The sequence below is a fragment of the Chiroxiphia lanceolata genome, chromosome 5 (assembly GCF_009829145.1).
Source record: "Chiroxiphia lanceolata isolate bChiLan1 chromosome 5, bChiLan1.pri, whole genome shotgun sequence".
In the NCBI taxonomy this organism is placed as follows: Eukaryota; Metazoa; Chordata; class Aves; order Passeriformes; family Pipridae; genus Chiroxiphia; species Chiroxiphia lanceolata.
In genome coordinates this window covers 3685933-3710216 of record NC_045641.1, presented here as the reverse complement: position 1 = coordinate 3710216, position 24284 = coordinate 3685933, and the positions used below count along the sequence as shown (strand labels likewise).

The 24284-nt window shown below is 42.7% G+C and overlaps 1 protein-coding gene across 1 annotated transcript; it reads left to right on the top strand.

Moving 5' to 3' along the window:
- The first annotated feature begins 3548 nt into the window (after positions 1 to 3548).
- Positions 3549 to 18510, top strand: LOC116786781 (interleukin-2 receptor subunit alpha-like). Its single transcript, XM_032687745.1, has 6 exons — positions 3549 to 3729; positions 12380 to 12565; positions 12776 to 12898; positions 13552 to 13779; positions 14679 to 14715; positions 18498 to 18510. The coding sequence occupies exons 1-6, from the start codon at positions 3654 to 3656 to the stop codon at positions 18508 to 18510; spliced, it is 663 nt and encodes a 220-aa protein (XP_032543636.1). The 5' UTR covers positions 3549 to 3653.
- The last annotated feature ends 5774 nt before the right edge of the window (positions 18511 to 24284 follow it).

Here is a 24284-nt window from a genome sequence, read left to right as displayed (position 1 = left end):
TAACCCCAGGCACCAACCAAGCAGGATTTGATTGATGAATTAAGCCCAACACTGAGTACTGGGTTTGCAAGGCCCCTTTCAGTGTTATGGTCCTCAAATATTTATCACAGAACTCAGTGAAATCAGTGAAAGGAATAATTAATAAGAGTGTAATGAACCACATCCAGAATGTTTGACAGGAAAGACTGTTCTCCGTCACTAAATAAGCAATTTAAATTCTATTTCCAAATTCAGTAGGGGTTTTCAGGGTGGATTTGTCTTGTGCAGCTGAAGCTGCCTAAAAGACCCATGTTTGGTTTAACCTAGTTATGCTGGTTTAACCATTGTCTGCAGATGGTAGGGAGGGAGAGAGGTTGAGAAGACTGATTCATCTGGTGGATGTGGATGTCCAGAAGAGGAGGTGAATCACTCTCTAGATGCTCTTGTTGACTCTCCATTGACTCAAGGGGGAACTTTGACAACTGTGCTGACTGTAGAACTCCTTCTTGAATTGAACCCAAATCCTTGCAAATACCCTTCATTTAAGATGAGAAATTTGTGTGCCTCATGTCAGCCTCACTTTTATGGGAAAGAAAAAGTGATTAAAACCAGTTTGACCATTACAAATAATTAGGTTGGATGAAAAATTTCTGATGATCATTTCAGGGACTTGGTATAACTGAGGCTTCCCCATTCCTCTGCTTTGCAGCAGAGCTGGATGCTGCTGTGCAGCTTGGGAAGGGCCCTGTGTGTGGCCATTGTGCATCCTGTGAATCACAACCACCATTACCATAATTTTAAGGACATATAAGCAATACTGATTACAGAGTTTATTTAGCTATTAAAACCACCCCCAGACCCTTCCCTAGGAAGGTTGGTATAAAATGTTATTCCCTTGAACAGAATATTTGTGTAAGAGTGATTCACATAAAAAAAAAGTAGAAGAAAACACAAAGCTTGTTTATTTTAGTGAATTATGTGGATGTTTACCACTGCTTTGAAATGAGAAGAGCTGCAGTAAGATCACAGTGTTGTCCTTTCTTCAAGTTAGCTTAGAAAACAGTTTAAAGAAAGGACAGACCTCCAGACCAAAAGAGTTTGTGCACTTAGAGTTTTAAAAGCACTTGCAGGATTTCAGAAGGCCCTTGCTAAACCTAGGCCAAAAAAAGCTGGAGCTGTGAGCTGTGTCTGTGGTTTGCTCCCTGACAACTCCATTTGTGCATCTTTTGTGGTCTTGTGGCACTGAACAAAAATAATCTTTATAATCTTATCTGTGGTGGCCTGAGCTACGTGAGAGGCGCCTTTCCTCCCAGCTCTCTGCTGAAACAGAGAACTTCTCCCAGCAGCAAAACTCTGGTGATCAACGGAAGAAAGTCAATGAGCAACAGAGACAGCAGCACCTTCTTTTCCTCCTACACCTTCCTAGAGCTCAAGATGCTTTTTTTTGTGTTTCCCTCCACCACTTTCCAGGTATCCACTGAGTTTTCACAGTCCATCCCCTCCTTTATTGCCACACCTAATTCTGTTGCTAATATCTCATGTTTATCATCTAAATTATAATGCTAGCTAGGATTTTTTCTCATAAGCCCTGTTTTTTTCTGTGCCTGGATACCTTTCCCCCTTGCTGGGTCCCTCTGTTCTCACCCTGCCCTTCTCTGCCTCGCTCTGTTTTGGGTCAGTTCCTTGCAGAAGCACCACTGTTTTTTTTTTTTCCTGGAATCGTTTAGCAAACTGACCTACTTCACAAAGCTGACCTGACTAATACCTCTCACAAGCCATAAACGTTTTTTTTCTGACCTTCAAAGGGCTTAAACGCCGAGTTACGGGTCTTTCGCATGCAAACTGCGTTTGCAGCAATTAGCCACCTGGGGTCACCGTTCCTTCCAGTACAACTCACATTTCATGTTCAGACCTGGATAAAAACTCACCCTTTCTAACAAAACGTAAATGGCTATTACCCACCTACACTGAGATTTGCAGCTTGAAAGCAAACGGCTACATGACAGATTGAACTAAAGGACTGCAGAAAAGGTCCCCTATCTCTGTCTTCATCATGCAAACAGGTACGGAAAATTAAATAGTTTGGCCAGGCAACAAACAGAAACAGATGTTGTGGAGTAAATCCCTGCACGTCCAAAGAACAGACCCCATGTTTAGTGATGAAAGGAAAAATTGTGCTTAAAAGTTAAGGATTTCTTTCTGGGCAACATAACAAACATGTTTTACTAATCCATATGGCCGCAGAGTTCAGGCAGTTGCATATTTCCAGGCATCTTGGAAAAAGGTAGAGAACTGGGGTCTAAGACTTTCAGACATATTTTTCAGGAGTAAAACTCTCTAAATCCTTCAGTGGTCTTTGGTATGAGCTTTTCCTATTATACTGTTAAATAAGGAAGATGATTTAATACTAAAACAAGGGCAGTAAATATCTGTGGAGCACAAAGCAGCCTTGGGGTGAGCAGAGCATTTTACCCACAGCAGTTGCTTCAGAAGGTTTGCTTGTTCTCCATGCCCTGTTGCATTTGGATTTGGGAGGTAATCTCCTGACCAAAGCCTCGTAGCTGACAAACCCCCCAAGAGGACTTGTCACCTGCATCAGTGAAGCTGCACAAAATCTTTCATGAAAAGGGCAAAGGGAGATTCATCCAGAGAGAGGTAGGAGATTGACGGATGCAGCTGTAGCAGCATTTAAAAATGTTTCACATCAATTTCTTAGCATGCCTGTTCAGAAGATTTAATTTATTAAGGATTTATAAGGCAGAAGTAAATGCCTAGCATGTAGTAATCATGATGGAATACCACAGTTAGTTTAAATCTGCTTTTACCATAGTCTATCCCAATTACTTCTCTAGATACTAACAAGAACTAATTTCTGTGGAAGTGGCTAAAAAGAACCTACACAAAGTCTGATACTTCCTTGATCATTTCCAGTTTTTCACTGGCATTTGGAAGAATTTCACTGAAGCATTTCACATAAAGATAATTTAGGAACAAGGCAAAACCTTTCCCTACCTGCCAGCCTCATCCTCATGCGGTTTTTTGTTTGTTTGATCAAACTATCCATCCTTCAGAACCTCAGCTGTGATTCAGAGAAACTGCAAACATGCTTACAACAAAAATAAACACAATGTGGCTTTATCATCATTAGCAGAAGACCTCCAAAAAGCCAAAAATATAGCCCATGGAATAATTCCTTTGTAGATAGAGCCCACAGGTGGTGCCTGAGCTCCATCGTCGTACACCTATCAGACAACTATTCCTCAGCGATGGTCCCTCTCCAATATCCATCCAGCCACAGATTTGGAGTTGAGTGCCTGCACAAACCTACCAAAATCTTACCCCTTTCTACTGACCTCAGCTGTAGTGAAACAGCTCTGGAGTCAGCAGCTCTGATGTGTCAAACCACTTCCTACTCGCGATGGCACACTCCGCCACGCCGAGCACAAAGCTTGATTTCCTGGATAAAAGCTACTAATACCTGAACAGAAGGCAGCCTTTATTCTCTCCCGTGGAGCCAGACAGCAAAACAACTATTTTCTGACCAAAGTCCTCCCTGCACACACGGGGTGATGCTCCCCACTGCTCTAACCATGCCGTGACCGGCTCCTTGGCTTGGTTGGCAGCAGCTCATCGCTTCTGAGGAACTTCAACGTCCTCGGCGGTGCAGGGAAGAGATGTGGACAAGCCCCATGGAGCTCAAGTGCCTTTTGATGTGGCTCTTGTTTGGATTCATCAAGGGGAACAAGCGAGGTAAAAGACTATTTTTGCCTCCTGGGGAGGGAAAATGTGGTTTGGGTTTCTTTGTGGGGGTGTTGGAGGGATGATGGCAACATCCCGACCCCTTTCAGCTAAGGAAAGATGTTTAGAGCTTAAGGAATTTATTATTCTAAGGAAATGAGAGAAATGGGTTTTGTGGCCACAAACCATTAGCTGCAGAAAATCCAGAGCTTTACAGGATATTTTTTGTCTGAGTAATGTATGTATCCTCCAACTCATCATTGGAACAGTGGGCAGATCAAAGCAGCCTTAGGTAGCTCTTTGAATTTGCTTTTTCCATTTTGCTTGTAACTTCACCAAATATAAAAATAGACACTGAAATGTCAGTACCTCTGTAGGTAAAATTGATGGCAATGCTACTAGTTAAAGGGCACCATCCAAATTTGCTACAAAAACTATAGATATGAAATGTTTTTCAACCATGCCTCCCAACCAGTAGCACCTATAAACTGTGAATGGAGTCAGCTAATTCATTCAGCTTAATTTTACACATTTATAAATGGTGATACTGCTTATATTTGGCTTGTTTATTGTGACAGGTGTGTACATTGAGAAACAGCCTGGTGATATATATTAGTGTACTTGAATTTTGTTCAAAGGGGGAAAGAAAAGTCTTCCATTCTTAGTACTCCATAAAAGTGATATTTCCTGCATATTCTGTGATTCTGTGATGATGGAGTCCAAGTTGAGAGGTATGAGCACATACAGCCTAAGGCAGGTTCTGAGATATGCTGGTGCTGTAACTGCTGATGGATCATCTTTAGCAGGGCTGGGAATTTTACTCGGGGCTTGCCATCCCAAGGGAAGAGTGTGTTACTAATGACTAAACTCATTAACGCAGGAAGGACCTTCACAAATGTTTAACCCCCAGGTGATTTTTTTTTTTTTTGTCATTTAAGTGTTTTGCCAGTAAATGCTGTACCTTCTCCTTCACGGGGCATTTTCCCTGGCAAATGAAGTGCCAGTGCCCACAGCAAGTGTTTCAGGGAGCACAGGAGCATCACTGCGAGACGCTCAGCCAGAGATGCGTCAGTAGGATCAGTTCTGGGATGAGTCAGGTTCCCCAGATCACATTTTCTGTATTACTGTGCCTGGAACATGTTGTGAAATTTCCTGCTGGCAAGTCTCGTTTATCAGAAATCTTTCTGGTTTTTTTGAAATAAAAAAAAAAAAATGGAGGGGTGTTAGAGCAGTTGCATTTTATGCTGTTTGATGTGATTTAATTCGCTGGTGAATGAATAAATGCAGAGCATTGCATTCTTCACTGTATTACTAAGCTTCTTTCCTCAGCTTCCTGTGTTTATTTTCAATGTCTCTCTCAATGTTTAAACATAATATTTATATATATATTTGTAATTATAAAACATACATATATATTTGTGTATTTATATAGGTATCTCCCTGCAAATAATATGCCAAGTTAGAAATACCGCCTTTTACCAATTAAGGGTTTTTAATTCTAGAGACACCTGAGGTATTTTGGCTGTAAGACCTGTTGTTTTTAATTCCTTAGGAGGATCAACAAGGAGACCTGGGAACAGATATAAGCAAAGTAAAAGTAATAGGCTGGTCAAAGTGGTCAAAAATCAACCATGTCTCAGCACATATAGTGCTTTTCTTGTTATTTTGCCTCAGTCTTTTCAGCTCATCCCAGCATTGCATGTTCAGGTTTGTAAATAGATCCTGCCCTAAACGTTGTTTGGCAAAATCCACTACCAGGAATAAGCATAATTAGAGGGAAAAGAATATAAAAAGCCCTTGTTTTACGTAACAGTTTCACCAATCCATCTCAAAGTGCTTTGAGAAGGCAAAGTTCTCTGACAGAAAAGTGGGAAAACTAAGGTGTGGGATGATCATTCATTTAATAAAAATTAAACTATTCCTTAGTGTTAAAGAGAAGAGAAATGCCGACTTTCTTGTGAAGATCCTCACATTTATCTCCTTTACTCTGCACAGCAGCAATACGTAGAAGCTGCAGGCATGGATTAGGGTCAAACACAAGGTAAAAGCTGGTCTGTGCTCCTACAACCTTTCCATCTTGCTGTTCATCTCACAGGAATACACTGAATAGATTTGCAAGTTAAACCTGGAAAGGATTAAAGCTCACAAAAGAAAGAATTTTGTTCAAGTGAATTTCATTCACACAAGATGGGAACCAGATCTCTGTCATTTAAATGAGAGGAATTTCTTTCCCATTATACTTGCATATTAGTGCTGGCTCCCATGGATTTGAAATGCAATGCAGAATACATTAAAGTTGTCAAACATGTACAAGTGTTTCTTGTAAGGTCAACCAAAGAACAAACCTTTATAAACCTTTCAGCCACAGTGGCCCTCAGTGGCAAAGTGCCCAATATACAGTCTCAATAAAAAACAAAGGTTAAAAAAAATTGTTAAATATTGTGATGCTACTGAGGACAAGCAGGTATTACAGAGAGAGATCCTGCAGTATCCACTTCTTCCTTCATCTGGAGAAATTATCTTCCCACCTCATCAGAGATGAGATGTTATGTCCCTTCCTTTTATTGCAGAAAAAAATCCACTCTTTATCTACTTCTGGAAAGCCACTGCTATTGACTTTGCTTGCTATTGCCTTCAGAGTGTTGCAATTTTTTTCTCCCTGCTTTCTTTCTCAATGTACAGCTTTGTTTCTCCTGTTTTCCCTGTTGCATTAAAAGCCCAGCTTTCGGATATTTTCTACCGATGTTTTCCATTCCCTGACCCTGGTCCTGAGTCTTGGAACAACCTGGATTACTGAGTCTCTGCTCTGTCTCCTCCATGCTTCTCCAAAACTCACAATTCCAAAATCCTTCCATGGCTTTCCTCGCTTGACTCCCTGTTCCTCAGCCCTGCCAGGGTAGCAGCACTCTGTCATCTGCTGCTTTTTCTTTATGTTCTTGATTTGTAAAGCCCTCAGATAAAGAATATACGGCCCCTGTTATGTGGAAAAGTGTTTCATGCAAGGCCAGAAAAATCATCTACATGTGCAGGAAATTTCCATCTTCAGAGCTTCAGTGAAAAGCTCCATAACAATGCTAAGACCAAAAGTCAAATGAGGTGAAATCAAAAGAGCTCCACCAGACATTTTTTCACAGTTACCCAAGACAGGGACACACACTTGTCAGACCATTCAATTATTTTCAGAAAGGATATTCTCTACTGTTCTTTCAGTCCTACAAAAGGCAAGACTGAGAAAGTTCCAGGCAAAGAAAAGAATCTGAATCTCTGCTACTGCTTAAAAAGCCAATTTTCTTTCTCAGTAATTTGTTTTTCCTTTTAGATGAAGACAATAAAGGCATGGGTTTTACTGAGGTAGCAGATTTAAGCGAAAATGTAGCCAAATCTACTCAAACCCCAAATGTTGCACACCAAAACAAGGCTTTCATGTATAATATTCTCAAAACCTGACTCTGTGTTCTGCTACCAAACCATGTGCCGTGGTTGCCTTTAAAGAGTTTGATCTCTGTGGCTTCACCACAGAGCCAAGGATGTTATAAACACCCAGAAACAAACACAAATGTTCCCCATTCTTTGCTTAGTACATTTTCTATGCAGCACTCCGTGCTCAGGCTCCTTTTTCTCCCTCTCTCTGCTTTAGAAAGCACTCTCCCTCTTTCCTAATGCTCTTTCAATTCCACATTTTCAGTCCAAATCCACAACTTGGCCTCACTGGATAGGGCAGGAGTGAGATTCATCAGTGCATTAGGTAAATGACCCTAGTTATCAATGTGAGCATGTAAGAGGGTTCTTCCCCACTGTAGCTGATAAAAACAGAGAAGCACCTTTAAGCTTTGCTTTGGAGAAGTTAAATTAGGTGTCTGCTGTCCTCTAGAGAGGTCTACCCAGCTCCACTTCTTACAGAAGGTGCTAAGAAGGCAGATTCCTGAGACTAAATTATGCTTAGCATGAGAAAGCCTAGTCCACTGTCCAACCAATTCTGGCCTTGGTGTATATGGAAATTTTTTTGCATTAGATTCCACTGCCTGGGTCAGTGGCAAACAACTGGTCAGCATGATGAAGCCAGGAGATAATATAAATGCATTTCTCCCAAACCTAGTTTTCTGTGGTCCTACAAGAAGTTAATGGACAGCTCCTGCTGGCTTATGGTCCAGTTTATCTTATACTGCCTTTCCAACAGAGACATTTGTACAGCAAACTCATCAGGCATTGAACTGCCTAGTCCTTAAGACAGGACGTGCCTCCTCTCCACTGTTGGGAATATTCAAACCCATCTCCTGCCCCACAAGGCTGATCTCTCTTCCCTCACTCTTTGCATTAAAACTTGTGCCTGGTCAAATGATTTTATAAGATAACATCTGTGTAATCTAAGGTATAGCTAATTAAAACCCCACAGACAAATTATCATAAACTTGAGGTCTGCACTCTGGCCCCACAGCTGGCATCTATTCCCAGCTTACAAATCCACATAAACAGTAAATGACATTGATAAGAAGGGAAAGAATCCTGCAGAGCTGAGGCTGGCTTGTTAACAGACCCCTGGGGAGTAAGTTTTGAAGTTAGAAAAATTTCATTACCATTTCGGTCCAGTTGTCAGTATCGATTCCTTCTCTTCACTCACACCAGTTTCATCTTCAAGAGGCCATTTAGAGAGCACACAGTTTCACACAGCACATGGATCCTCAGGGTTGTTCTGCCTCTGGGGCAGACACATCTGGGGAAATATCTTCATTTTGACCTGGTTTGATTTCTTGCTCTCTCTGGGGAGAGGTGCTTTTCCTCTCTGAACTGGGCAGGTGTGTGAAGTGCCTGGTTTCTTCCACTGCTTCTACCCAAATCTTCAGAACATCCAGTTTCCTACTGATCCTGTCTTACTGCCTTTATATGTAGGGGAAAATCATCCTATTTCTACACCTTGACATTTTAATTTCACGTCAGAATAATGTCAGTGCTGGTGACACACAGCCACGTGACAGAGGAAATTCTGAGTTCAGGTTATCATGGTGTGACTCACTGTCTGTGTTTTACCTAATGCTAAAAATACCTGTTACAAAATTTTCCCTGTTCACTTCTCACGGACAAAAGGTGTTGTTCTGATGCCTCATCTATCGTTGCTCTGCCAACTCAGACATGAAAAAAGTAGGCAGGAGAGCTTCCATAAACCCTAATACTAAGAGTAGTTTTGTGATTGGGTCCTTAACATACGTGAATGGGAATCCTCAGGGAAGAAATGCAAGTGCTGAAAGAACTAATGCTGATGTAGCTACTGGGTTTCTTTCCCTCCACTAAGTCCTGTGTAATACCAGACAACTGATGTGGAGGTTGAGGGGCTCTGAAACACCTCAAATAGCATCAGGCTTCGTAGCTTAAGCAGGGATAGCAGGAATCCCACCTATATTTTGGCTGTGATGACAAGGCTTGTAGGTCTCAAAAAACTTATCACCTTCTCTGACCCCCAGGAGAGGTAAAAATGCTTTTTAATTTTTATGTTTCATGGATTATTGTCTGAATTCACTATTGTCTGACTTCTCCTTCTTATTCCAAGGGTTTGTCTCCATCTACTTCATGATTATAGTTGAAACCATCTCCAGAATTTCCAGAGTTGCTGTAGGCACTAAAAATCCACTAATACGGGGAGAAACAGAAATTCCCCTCTGCCTCAGGAGAGCTATGTGTTTTCACAATTCTGCAGCTGATAGAAGGGGTAAATCCCATGAATACAATTACATCAACCTCTCTGGTCCATTCAGTACCTCTAAGTTCAGAGAAATGGATTCCTAGGGTACTTTTGGGGTGTGGGAGATGAGAATGGTAGGTAGAGAGATGATGAATCTTGTGAGTTAAGGAAAGGGAGAACAGTGGGCATTGGGATTGAAAGAAAAAATTAGTGACACTGAACACCTCACCATGGGGATGAAAAATTAGAATACGTGGGCAGGGAAAATGAGGAAGCAAACAGAACCTCAAGAGCTATGAAGGCTATGTGGGGGGCAGTATTTTAAACCAATACTAGCAGGAGTCCAGCCCTGGAGCAGCTCTGTTGGATGCAGAACCCAGTGAAAACTGGGCTGTGCAAAACTGAGCCACCACAGGCTGTGAGGCAGGTTCTGCCCAGGTGTGCTGGTTTTTCGTAAGATGAATATCTTTGTGTCACACCAACTCAAACAAATGGACAGACTAATTCCCAACCAGGTGCAAAACAGCAAAAAAAAGAGCAAAGTTAATTTCCCCTAAAAATCAGAACGCTAGTGAAGGAGTAAATCTATATTCCTTAGTTTCCTGCCTTCTTCCCCTTCCTTGGCTCTTTTACCACCCACACAGCAAAGATGTTGATTTTTTTAGGAGCAAACCATGCAGTTTCCTTGGGCACAAGGATAGAATGAAGTTTTAGGCATGCTTCACTCCAGAGATCATCCTGTGTAGGGAACATGATACAAGACCTCACCAGGTCTGCTTCCTCTCTGCACAGTCTTCCCATACTGTGCCAGGAGGTCCCATGGCATGAAACACAAGAAAGACATTGATGGGCTGGAGCATGTCCAGAGAAGGGCAATCGAGCTGGAGAAGAGTCTGGAGCACAGGTCAGATGAGGAGTGTCTGAGGGAGATGGGGGGGCTCAACCTGGAGAAAAGTCTCTTATCACTTATCAAAGGACCTTATCACTTCAACCTGACAGGAGGTTGAATGGGTTGCATGTTGAGCGCCTACCTGTTCTCGAAAGATGAGTAGAAGACCACTTAAAGACAAGCACCTCTGAAGATATATAAGATACTTTGGGACAGTGAAGAGCAATAATGGCAATGGGTATCTTGCAATATCCATATTATTCATGCACAGCTCCTCCCAGTGTGAAGACTGGTACAACAAAAACCCCAAAAGCTGGTGACTTTGATATCAAACACATTGGTGAGGAGCAATAGCATGTGAAGAGAACCCAATGTTTTGAAAGGTTATGATGGTTGCTAAGGAGAAGGTTCTTGAAAGTGAAAGCAAAATATTTGACGTGAGAGTGAATCAGATAGAACTCAAAGGGAGGCAAGAAGAAGGTCACAAGAGATCTAAGAAATTAATCTATCAAAATTCTTTCTGAATCAGAGACAGGAATATGGTAAAGGCCAAAGAAGTAGATGCTGCAACTGTTTAGGTGTGAGAAGAGGTTTTTCTGAGTGATGTGGATTGCATTAAAAGGCTGGATTCTAGGAAGGTTGCAATGTGGGTGAGCTGATCCAGCCTAGTGGGCTTTGCTCACCGTCTCCCATGTGCACCATTTCTGCACAGTCCTTGTCTGATGTGTGCAAGTTCAGAAGAACCCAACTTCATTTGATCATCAACTAAAGCAGTGTTTGCCCTTTATGATGAGTAGGTTAAATGTTGTGGGTTTTCTTAAGAAGAGACTAATGAGTGGTAGGTTTGAGTGCCTCGTGCTGAGATTCACATCTGCAGTCTGCTTCAAAGAGGCTTTTGAAGTCTTGAGGGAAACATGCTTTTGGCTTTCAGGGAAAGTGAGAGTACATGATCTCAACTTGCTGCTAATCTGACAACTCTTTAATTTTAATCACCCTGACAGTCTGTGGTAAACCATGTGGTTAACTATTTCGCGTGCAGTTGCTTCTCTCAAAGCCACAGTCTGATGCAGTTTACAAAGCGAATCCTTTGATAGCACGAAGATACAAGGGGATTAAAACATCCCTTATGAGGATTAGTTTTAAAGCTGCTCATGTGTTTTTCACTGCTGCCTTCTTGAAACTTTGTGACTTTTACTAAAGCAGCAAGATAATGAAAAGTAAAAAGGGCAGAAAAGATCAAAGAGAGAAAATGAAAGAAAAGGGCATTGCAAGGCTGGGAGTTGCAGGTTCAGTTGCTGTTAGTCTTTCAAGGAGAAGGCACTTTGGGAGTCAAGGGCAGATACCAGATGTTGAACAGCTATCAGGGATTCAGGGACCTTTCACAGTCATTCTCAGTGGTTGCTAAGGCTGCATTAATTACTCCTGCAGAAAATGTGAGGAAAAGATGACTAAGAAATTTTACTCATAATAGGTGTTACTGTAATGCATAAGCATAAAGGGCCACAGATCATGCACCTAAAGATGCAGAGCACCAGCTCTGGTGTAACCAGCCTATCTTATCTTATAATTTCTCAGTCTTTAGTCCTTAAATAATCATTAAGTACTGCCTTTATCAACTTCTGGGTCTCCAACTCAGATTCAGTGGGGTTTTCAAGTGCACGGAAATGATCTAATTTAATTCATTCCAACTTATTGAGAAGTGTATTTAGATGTGATCTGCTGATGACACAACACTTCGTGTCCTTGTTTTGGGACACGTTATATTTTGGTTTGCGAACTTATTTCACAGTAAGCTGCTCTTTGTTGTACTCAGACAGAACTGTGAGTCTACACCCATTCCCAGGGTTTGCTTATAGATGATTGCAACTATTAGTGACTTAGTTTGGTTCATTGTACCTCACTCCATAGGCTCAGGGCTGCACACTCTGGTCCCACTAACTGCTCTCCAATATGTTTGTGTACAGCTTCATCAAGAAAATGTTGATAGTGTTTCGTGTTGCCCATCTGCTGGACATGTCTGGTATTCAGAAGACAGAAAGATGTGAGATGGGTAAAGTAGAATGACAGGCTGTCCTGATTCTTGAGCTTTCCATTTGCAGAAGGTTGCCCAGATCCTCCAAGGACTGAATTTGCTGATGCTACTGCTGAAATGTATGTGCCAGGGACCAAGATGTACTATGTTTGTGACAGTGGCTATGACAGAAAAAGTGGCCATCACCCAGGAATTCAGTGTAACAGTGGACAGCAGGGTACCTTTTGGGACTACAGTGGATTTGAATGCATTGGTAAGTGTTGTCCTTTTTCTATACTTGGAGGTGTTTTTCCAATGCATTAGTTGGTACAAAACACAGTTAGGCATTAATAAATGATCTTTTGTGCTTACCTTTGCAAGTTAGCACTTGAAGCAGTTCCATCCCACCTCTGAAAGTCTGGGTGCTCTGGCTTTGTTCTTCTCTTTGTCCTACTGTAATTCAGCAAATGTAATTTCTCCTCAGATAAGAGCACTTTGCTGTCAACGGGTCCCACAACTGAGTCACATTTTAAACAGAAGCCAGAGAGTAAAGCACAAAGCCCTGCACCCCAGAAGCAAGAAAACTTTTCAGAGTTTGATCAGAAAGGTAAGTAGGAGCCCATCCATTACTGTAAGACCTTGTAGAGGTGTTTTTCCATTGAGTTAGTTAATATAAGACAGAGCTGGGCACCGCCCTAACAAATGATCTTCTGTGCTTATCTTTGAAAGTTAGAACTTGAAACAGTTCTATCCCACCCCTCAAAGTTTGGGCGCTCTGGCTTTGCTCTGATATTCATCCTACTGTAATTCAGCAAGTGTAACTTCTAGCACAGATGAGAAAATTTTGCCAACAGCTCCCACAATGGAGTTAGAATTTACACAGAAGCCAGAAATTAAAACAAGGAGCCTTGCACACCAGAAGCAAGAAGACTTTTCAGAGTTTGCCCAAAATTTTGAATAAGAGCCTATTCAATAATGTAACACTTCTCACACTGATTTCCATGGAAGCAGTGTAAGAATGCTGAGTAATATTTAACTACTTTGCAGACAGAGGGGAAAAAACCAATTGCTGTAATGTCTTGGCCAAGTAAGTGATATGATGTAAGCAAATGAGTATTTTATATCCTAACCAAGAATTAGGAAGGCTTGGTATATCCTGCTTGTCTGTACTTTGTAAGAATACAAATCATAATTTTCAAGAGCAAAAGCAGCATGTAAAATCTATCTGCTTTAGCCATGTGCTGCCTTCTGATCCCACAGATTTTTGTGGTCCCCCCAAGACTGTTCCACATGCCTCCATAAGACTGAAGAAACCCTATTACATGGGACAAGTGCTACATTTCAAATGCCAGAGTGGTTATGATAAGCGACCCCCCACCTCTGGCACCAGCACTTGCAAGAAGGTGAACGGCAACATCACCTGGACCCCCCTCGACGTGCGATGCACCAACAACAGCAACGCGTGGCCACCACAGACTATTGAGCCAGGTGAGATGGTTTTTATTGCACCACATCACTGTCATGACCTGTTCATGCAGGGTCTAGACCACCCAACTCAGCGTATCAGTCCTAGGGAACAACCTGCTGGGGGGTTCAGGATGGAGGGATCAGGGAACTCAGAGCTCTGACGTGGAGATGTCATTTCTGACTGCTGGAGGTGACATCTCTGGGGAGGACAGAGATGCATCCTACTTTGTCTTTCATACTAACTGCAAAATTGCATCTGTGACTGCACTGAGGGGCTCTCTCTGGGCATCAAGCACAGCTACTGAAGGTGGACAGACCCAGCTGTGCACACCCTCTACAGTCCACAGGCTTCTATTACCCTCTTCTGAGTCAGTGAAGTGAAATGAATTTTAATGAGGTGGGAGCCAATGCAAGGACAACATGAGAGGACTTTTCCTACCAACAGACTGGAGAGAAAAAAAAAAAAAGGTTTCACCAGTACTTTGAGCTTTAAGAGGAAAATAATCTTGCAGAACTGTAGATGTCTACTGCATAGGTGCCCACATCTGAGTTGGACTGCCTTTATAACCAACAGAGGGGATAGGTGTTGGTGGTACTCTGTTAGCTGTCCTATTTCACATCTATTTTAGACGAATTACCCCTTGCCAAGGCTTGTTTCTCCCCAGTGACTATAGCTCAACCTGGAGGACTATCTCAGAGGCCACACAGAACAGTAGGTGAGAGGAATTCCAGCCTTTGTAACCAGACCATGTGGTAAAGCAGGATGGTTTGGGCAGGTCCTTTTGTTTGCAGAGTGACCTCTCAGGTGACACTTGGGCATTGCTGGCTCTCGTTGCTACTCTGATTGTAAGAATGAATGGCCTGACTCACCTGACACTCTCTTTCAGCATTAACCCAGGACTTTCTCCCCTATTTCATAGATCCCTCTGTTTCCGTGTGGTGCCCAGAGTGTTCCAGGTACATCAGTAACAATGTGTTGTCTGGTCTTTCCTCTTCCATCACAACAGTAATATTTTTTCCACTGAAAATTTCACTTGGTACTATCAGGGCGAAAGCACTTCTTGCTGTATGTTGCTAATCCACCAACACACCAGTCCTAGAAAATGATACAGCCTATGGAATGGTCAGAAATTATAAGTATTTTAAAATTACAAATACTTTAAAATTTTAAAATTAGTATTATGAATGAAAAACATGAAACTGGAAAATGAAATAAGCCCTCAGCTTTTAATTCAGCAGAACAATAATTCCAGTTTTCTGCAAAATGCACTCAAACCTAAGCAAGGTCAGGTCCTTGTAGTTAGAGCACCAAACATTTATTCCCCTGAAGTGTTGCCTTTCTATTTGTTATGATGTGATGTCTTCAGTGAGGCTTGATAAGGAATATCCTCCCTTTTCTCAGTTCTTCCCCCAGTACTCAGCACAGAGATTTATCAAAAGACCACTCTTACAGAACCTCTTGTTAAAAACCTCCATATCTCATACTGGCACAAGTTCAGAGATTCCTTTCAGGGATAAGAGAGAAATCCGATGAATTTTTTGCACCAGGGAAGTTCTGGCTTATATTTCTGGGCAAAAATATGTCCTGTTTGAAACCATGTTTGCAAATCCTAGCTTGGCACTCTGAAAGTCATCCTTCCCAATCTCATACGAAATAGAGATCTTAGATGGATCCCATTCCAGTTCACTTTGTGCCCACCATTAATAGATATCATATCATCACATATGTTGATATCCAGGCTGGAAACATCTACTGATGGCTGAGAAACAAACATGGCAATTATTAAGTCTTCTGTGCAGAGGGGGAGCCATCAGAGTCTACCCTCACCACTGCTTTGATGCTGGAGCAAGCTGGTTCTTTGCCTGACTGTGTCCTCATCACTGCTCTGATGCTGTTTGTCAGAAGAGAAAATTGACACAAAAATCAAGAACTTCTCTCTCTTCATAGGTTTGACTCATCCATCCCTTTCCTCCTCAGTGACACTGCCAGTGACAGTTATGTCATTTTGTTAAAGACTTCGCTCAATCACCCAGAGCAGTTATTTTGCCTTTCAATTTGCTGTTCTACCAACCAGCTCTATTTCTGTTAGAAAAGCAAGTAAATATACTTCAAGACAAACCTATGTCCATGTATTGGGCAAGTTACTAGAGACAGCATAAACAGATTATTTAAGCACTTAAACTTTTTATAAAGAAGATTTCTTAGACTCATAAGGAATGTAAAAGAAAACAGATCAACCAAAAGTCTAGTTTTTAAATGAAGCCATTTTCAGATTCTTCTCTGAGACTTTCTGTGAATTCAGTGAAACCTTTCAACTGGAAAAAAGCAGGGAAAAAAAGGTAAATATTTCAATGATGTGTTCCTTTCACATTTTCAAAGGAATAAAAAAAAAAGATGGTCAAACAAAACATTTTCTCATAGCTAAACTGATACATTTAGATCAGTCTGCAGAGATTTTCTTCTCCCCCTTCCTCATCTTCCATTCAGCCATTAGCCTCTGAAATAGAAATAGTCTCTTACTGTGCCCGTGCTCAAGACTTTGCACAAGGGCTCTTGATTCCAGCTGGAGTCTGCCAACGACTGTGGTGCACGTTATAATGAGGAGGAACAATGGTGTGACGTAAAGGAAGGAAGGATATTGCAAATTACTCCAGAGACCACAACATGAGTAGTCCCTGACCATTTGGCTGTGGTCGATCTCTAGTTGCCCAAGTCACCTCTGGCTAGGTCCTGTTTGCCCCAGGGAGCAAAGCAATGGGGCAACATGGAAAAATTCTGCAATTATTAAGATAACACCAGATGCTAACCGTATTGATTTTCTGTTCTAACAGCTATCTGTTTTGTCCTGCTTGTCATTCTTGCTGTCTTTGTGTGACTCGCCAAGCAGACAACACGGTAAGTGGGATGGAACAAGGAATGTGAAATCTAAACAAAAAATCCCCAGCAGTGGAAGAGTTATTGACAGATCAGCCACCTCCCTATTGCACTGCTTAGGTTTCTGAATACCTTCTTTGGTATTAAATAAGTGACCCTGGGTTTTGGGTTGTCTGGTTCAGCTATCAAGCACAGGCACAAGGAAAGGAGGAAGCAAGCTTTTGAAATCAAAAAACTTTGGAATGGTTTACCCAGAGAGGTTGTGGGCTCCTCATACCTGGAAGTGTTCAAGGCCAGGCTGGATGGGGCTCTGAGTAGCCTGGTCTAGTGGAAAGATATCCCTGCCCAAGGCAGGGGGGATTGGAACTATATTACCTTTAAAGGTCCCTTCCATCCCAAATCAGTGATTCTATGATTCTAAAAAGCATGCTTTGTCCCATCCAGTGTGAAAGTGAGAATGACAGTTCAAACAATGGGCAGAAAATTAACCCCATGGGGAAGTTAGGGCTAATTATGCAAATACGTTGGTTTCAGATAAGTTTCCACAGTCAATCTTTCTCTCCCTGGCTAACTAACCTGTGGGAAGTCTGAGGAGCATCTGTCATCACAACCACGTAATTCTGTTTCCCTCATCCCCCTGATTTCTGAGTCGTGTCATGACAACTTTGGGCTTCAGACCTATTTTAGTCTGACCTCCTGGCTGTTTCTGTTACTACACTGAGATGCACCAAGGCTGTTCCTGTTCACAGGCTCCTCAGCCTTATTAAGCCAAGATGCCCCTATCTGACATTTGAGAGTTCTTCTCTTCTCCCTCTTTGCTAATCCTCCTCCCCATTTCTCTTCATGTTCCTTACTAATAACTGGTTGTTCTTCTTCTTAGCTGAATGAGGATTTTTCTTAAAAAGAAGGAAGGGAGGACCTTGTGAAACCACATCAGCAGTGGATTTTTGCCAATTCACGACAGGATGAAGCCATATAAAGTGTAGACAATATTTCGAAGCATGCTTTAGTGAAGATGGTCAAGCATGGTGCAGATCGTAGGATTTGGGGCCATTGTATGATTTCTGAAAATATAGTAAGTGAAAAAGTGTCAAGAATTATCTACATTTTACTGGCTCTGTGGTGGAAGAAGTGATGAAATTGCTGATATCAGACAAGACAGTAACTGAGTAATAAATGAAACAGGAACTGAAATCCTAAGTGTGTCTTCTGCAAAAAGTACTCTATGGTTTCTCACAGTAAATATAGAAGAAGCCACAGAAAACTTACTTCTTCCCTCCTGTAGTAAAGTATTTTTCCCATTGTAGGGAAGACTTCTCAGGGAATTGGGGTATTCAGATGCAAACTCGTGAAATTGATGACTTGTCACAGAAGAAAACAGGTTGGTGCAGCAACTCCAAGACCACCAGTGGCAAAAGAGGAGGAAGCCTGGACACTCAAATCCAGTGTGTGAAGGAGGCAGAAAATATTGCAGCTTAATTCTTGTTGGGATAGAGTGACTTTCCACCTACAGAGTACTGGTTGAAGGAGTGCACCCCATCACTGACAGATGAGGAAAGACCCCTGCCTGAAACTGCTTCCCAAAAACACTTCTCCCTGTCCTGGCATATAGCAGATGCATTGGTAACATAACTGCAGCCCCTCCCAAGCGACCAGGAGTACATATGGACCACTTGACCAAGCACATTAGATGGTGGCACTCTCAGCTCACACAATACCTTCTCTACAAACAGGCCTGCTTTGACAGACACCTGCTATCCCCTCCACTCCCTTCCCTACTCAGATGGGTCAAATGCAGTCACGCTTTTCTCCTTCTCAAACTGTTCCTCTCGGAAATTAAACCCATTTACCCCCCTGCACACAGGCTGAAGATCTGACTGGATTCACTCATAGTTCACATCCATTCATCATCACCCCCCTCTTTCCAACTGTTTTGGGCTAGTCCCTTCCACAACAGTTACTACGTTATTGCTCCAGCTCAGACAAGGATGCTGCAGATTGTGGCAGCTGATTAATCTGACAGCTCCTTTCGTAGCCACAGAGAGCGAGAGAACCCAGAGCAAAGGCATTTGAGGACAGGCTCAAACACACACAATACTTGACATGTACTTGTATTACTGGGAATTGGTGAAGCCTGAATTGTTCTTCTGCCTTTTTTTAGCCACCTCAGCGTGATAAGACGGGTTTCATCTGGCTGACTGCAAGTGTCTGTGTCTGAGGTAGGCAATGGGAAGGAACAAGTCCCTTTACAGAGCAGTTTGTCTCATCCTATTGCCTAAATATATGTAATAGTAAATATGTATTATATATTATAATAATAAATATATTATTATGTAATATATATATGTGCATATTTCTTTATTTAGGCCACGTATACACACAGACACCTATGCACACACAGATATATAGATATAGCTATAGATATACAGATAAAATTATTTGTGGTCTACTGACACCTATTTCTCTACATTGACTTGAACGATCCCGGATTGACCAGATTAACTATAAATGCTTACATGTCATATGACAAAAGCCAAATGCTTTATAATTCAGAAGGCATGAGGTCTTGGTGTAGTTTTTTATTTTAAGATAAAATGTATATGTCATTCTTTTACTGGTTTGTATTCCTGTTGACTTATTCTCACTCTATAGCCTTGATATTTATATTTCCCATGGCTTTTTTTTATTCCTGTTGGAATAGGACTTATTTGTAATACGTCTTTTACCGAGTAAACGCTCAGTCAGGTCGCGGATTGCACTAAGTTGGGTGGGAGTGTTGATCTGCTGGAGGGTGGGAAGGTTCTGCAGAGGGATCTGGACAAGCTGGATTGGCAGGCCAAGACTAATTGGACGAGGTTCAACAAGACCAAGGGGTGGGTCCTACACTTTGACCACAATAACCCTGTGCAGCACTGCAGGCTGGGGACAGAGTGGCTGGAAATTGGCCCAGTGGAAAAAGACCTGGGGGTTCTGGTCAACAGCAGCTGAACATGAGCCCAGATGTGCCCAGGTGGGCAAGAAGGCCAATGGCATCCTGGCTTGTATCAGCGACAGTGTGACCAGCAGGACTAGGGAAATGATTGTCCCCCTGTACTCGGCACTGGTGAGGCCACACCTCGAGTGCTGAGTCCAATTCTGGGCCCCTCACTGCAAAAAGGACATTGAGGTGCTGTGGCAAGTCCAGGGAAGGGTAACAAAGCTGGTGAAGTGTTGAGAGGGTATGTCCTGTGAGGAGTTGCTGTGGGAGCTGGGGTTGTTTAGCCTGAAGAAAAGGAGGCTCAGTGGAGATCTTATAGCTCTCTACAACTCCCTGACAGGAGGTTGTATCCAGGTGGGTGTTGGCCTCTTCTCCCAGTCAACCAGTGACAGGATGAGAGGACACAGTCTCAAGCTGCCCCAGGGGAGGTTCAGATCGAACCTCAGGAAGAATTTCTTCACAGAAAGGGCCATTAAACACTGGAACAGGCTGCCCAGAGAGATAGTGGAGTCACTATCCCTGGAGGTATTCAAGAAATGACTGGACATGTTACTTAGCGCTGTGGTCTCGTTGACAAGGTGGTGATTGTTCAAAGGTTGGACTTGATCATCTTGGAGGTCTTTTCTAAACAAATTGATTCTGTGGTTCTGTAATTCTCTGATATGGCCCTTCACTCTGAATGAGAAGGAAGGTTTGAAGAGAAAAGTAGAGGAAGCAAGGGTAAAGAAAGCCATTTTCCTCTTCAGGCATCCCTTTTCTTCTGAGAAGGTCCACAGGCATGGATGGCATAAAAGGAGACAAGCTCCAAAGAGGTCAGTGTTGTTGGAAATGTGGGGAGTAGCCATTCCCACAGGCAGTGGGTATTCAGAAGGAAACTCTCCATTTGACAGTGCTGTCTTCTGCATGACTTGGAAACATGAAAACATAACTTGGTTTCAAAAGAGGGCTTTTAATTTATGTTAGATGTGAAAGTACCTGTAAGCTTGATGTGTGCTTTGCAAAGAGAGGTGTGTGCTCAGACTAGTTCACAGATTTCCATTTTATGAGTCTTATCTGTTATATAACGGTTTCATAAAGAAAATTCTGGCACCATCATTGACACTGAGAAATTTTTATGTGCAATATGTAGGAGTGCTCCTCCTGTGCCACACGAGTAGGAACTGTGTGCTGGAGTGATCTGTGTTACTGACTGCACTTCATGGGGCTGAAGGATGGGCAGTTTTGGATCCTCTGTTTGCAGCCATATGCCAGGACACAAGCTGAGAGAGTTGGGGGTATTCAGCCTGGAGAAGAGAAGGCTCCAGGGAGACCTTAAAGCCTCTTCCAGTACCTGCAGAGGCTTCAGCAGAGCTGGAGAGGATCTTTTGACAAGGATATGGAATGACAGGATATATTGGATTTGTGTAGCCAGGTTTTGATAGTGTGGGGGCTACAGGGGTGGATTCTGTGAGAAGCTGCTGGAAGCTTCCCCCATGTCTGGTAGAGCCAATGCCAGCCAGCTCCAGGATGGACCCACCACTGGCCAAGGCTGAGAGAATCAGGAATGACAGTAACACCTCTGGGATAACATATTTAAGAGGTTAAAACAAAAGTTATTGAGCAGATGTAATTGTGGCCAAAGTGAGAACATGTGAACACTAATGCAGACACCAAGGTCAGTGCAGAAGGAGGGGCAGGAGGTGCTCCAGGCGCTGGAGCTCAGGTTCCCCTGCAGCCCGTGGTGCAGCCCATGGTGAGGCAGCTGTGCCTCTGCAGCCCATGGAGGACCACAGGGGTGCAGAGACCCACCTGCAGCCCATGGAGGAGCCCCTGCTGGAGCAAGTGAATGCCTGAAGGAGGCTGTGAACTCATGGGAAACCCATGCTGGAGCAGGGTCTTGGCAGGGACCTGCTGACCCGTGGAAAGAGGAGCCCATGCTGGAGTAGGTTTTCCTGGTAGGACTTGTGGCCCTGTGTGGACCCACACTGGAACACCCTGTGCCTGAAGGACCGCACCCCATGGAAAAGAGACCCACGTTGCAGCAGTTTGTGAAGAACTGTTGACTGTGGGATTGACCCATGTTTTGGACTTCATGGAAGATGGTCTCCCGTGGAGGGACCTCACACTGGAGCAGGGGGAGGACTCCTCTCCCAGAGCAGAGGCAGGAACAACATGTGATGAACTGATCATAACTCCCTCTCCCCATCTCCCTCTGTTGCTGGAGGAAGAGGAGGTAAAATCCATGAAGTAGGGAGGCCTGGGGGTAAGCTGGTTTTAGGATTTATTTTACTTCTCATTATCCTGCTCTGATTTTGTTAGTAATAAATTCAATTAATATCCCCAAGTTGAGTCTTTTTTGCCCGTGACACTATTTGGTGAGTGATCTCTTCTGGCTGTTTTATCAACTCATGAGTCCTTTGTTATATTTCTCTCTCCTGTCCAGTTGAAGAGGGAAGTGATGGAGCAACTTTGGTGGGTACCTGGCATCCAGGCAGGGACAACCCACTACACAGGACAAAGGGAAATAGCTTTAAACTGACAGAGGGTAGGGTTAGATTAGGTATGAGGGATCAATTCTTGGCTATGAGGGTGGTGGGGCACTGGCACAGGTTGCCCAGAGAAGCTGTGGATGCCCCATCCCTGGAAGTGTCCAAGGCCAGGTTGGATGGGGCTTGGAGAAACCTGGTCTAGAGGAAGGTGTGCCTGTCTTAGGCCAGGGTGTTGGAACTGGATGATATTTCAGGTCCCTTTCAACCCAAAAAATTCTGTGAGTCAGTGAAGCCCCAGGGAGTGAGACCCTTGTATCTTCCTTTTTCCTCTTTCCCATAGTGGTACAGTTGCTCAAACAACTTTTCTGCAACTGTTAAAAAAAAAAAGAAAAATAAAGAAGAGGTGATGTATCAACATGGAATATCTCTATCTGTATTCACAAGAGCTGACTTATATATCCCCAAGCTAAGTGATCAACAGCTTGTGTTCTGCCATCCTTACCTGTGCTCTCTGTTAATCACCAGCTGTCTGATACTCCAGAACTGCAGTTTTCTGAACACTTGTCATGTTTGAAACTGGAAGACAGCAGCAAAACCTTCTCCTCAATTTTTTTCTTTTACCTCTTTTTTTTTGCTCAAAAAGCAAGATAATACCCCTTGCTTTCAAGTCTTTTTAGATATCTAAGATCCAGAGTTTACCCAGACACTTGCAAAGACATCAAGTCTTTGTGGGTAGCCTTAGTCAGCAAATTCCACCTGCATATAAGCCAGCATGGAATGGATGGAGAAAAGTCACTTCTCCTAGCATTTACTCTCTGATGGATGGAGGCAGTGCAACCTGTTTACTTCCAGCTCAGAAATCACTGGTTCAGCCTTCTTGAGCTTGCAGGTTTACCTATCATATTTATATCACACAGTTTCCTTTACTTTGGGCTTTGGGTCTTGCCTGGGGAAAAATGTTACCTCACATGAAAAAGAAAGGATGTTTTTCTTTAAAACATCCAGTCATTTCAGATACATAAAGTGAGGACCATGTCTGAATGAGACTGAGATCGTTTAAGGCAGATGGTTTTCTCCAATATTTCTGTTGTCTTAAAATGGCTTATCTGGGGGAAATCCAAATCATGTAGGACCTGGATCTCCCACCTCTTTTGGTAGGGCAAAGTGATAGCAGTCACTGGGGAAATAAAACTTGGGAGAAGGGATGGAAACCTTTAGGTCTGGCAGACAGTGTGTAGCTGCATTCCATCTACACAGCCTGGAACTCAGTCAGGACTCCTCCTCCCTTGGGCCATGGAAGGGTTGGGAGGAAGCTGAACCTGCATTCCCAAGGTACTGCACTGCTGCTGAACAAGGTTGGCATTTCCTGGGCTTCTTGAGCCTCTGATGTAAAACCCCTCAAATCCACCGACACAGCAGAACCATCCGTCTGGCACTTCAGATATGTCAGGTTGATCTTGAATGTGTTTTCTCTCTTAATTCCCTTTCACTAAATTAATCTGCCTCTTTGGAAGGTTCTTTGCATGAGGAAGCATTGCGAGGCTGTGAGTTTACAATGAATCACCAATCAGCAGTTTCCTGGAAATCATTTCAAGTAAAATCAGACTTTCTTTGTTCAAGTAGTTGGTGCTTTCAGAGGGAACCTGAATGTGACCTGGATTGTCTAAAGCAGCTCATATTGTACTGACCTTAGAACAGATCTGATGTTCACACAGACATTACTAATTATCTGTAGAGTTTTTCATGAGCTGCTCTTAAATGGAATTCCATCCACTAGGGAAAGAGATATTTGAAATTGCAAAAGACTTCATATGCTTGGGAATTTTTGTTCCTGTCGGAGCACCACTATTTGCACAGTTGCTGTGTGAAAGCTGAGTGCATAAATCCCATTGGAGGGGAACCCACACAATAACCAAGAGCACCAGTAAAAAAAAAAAAAAAAAAAAAAAAATAATTTGTCTAAAAAGTTTTGCTGGTTCTTGTGTACGTGGAGTGTAACTTCAGAGGATCCTATCCAGATACACAGTAGTTCCTCAGAAACTGAAGGTGTTGACGTATAAAACTTGTATAACTGGAAAGTTTGGCCTTTGTATGCAGAGGCTAAGTTGGTTAAACAAACCTCTAATACTGACCTGATTTCTTAGTCTAACTCTGGGTGTGAAGAGTGTGATCAGGCGGATACTATTGTAGGTGTGATGGCATCTTC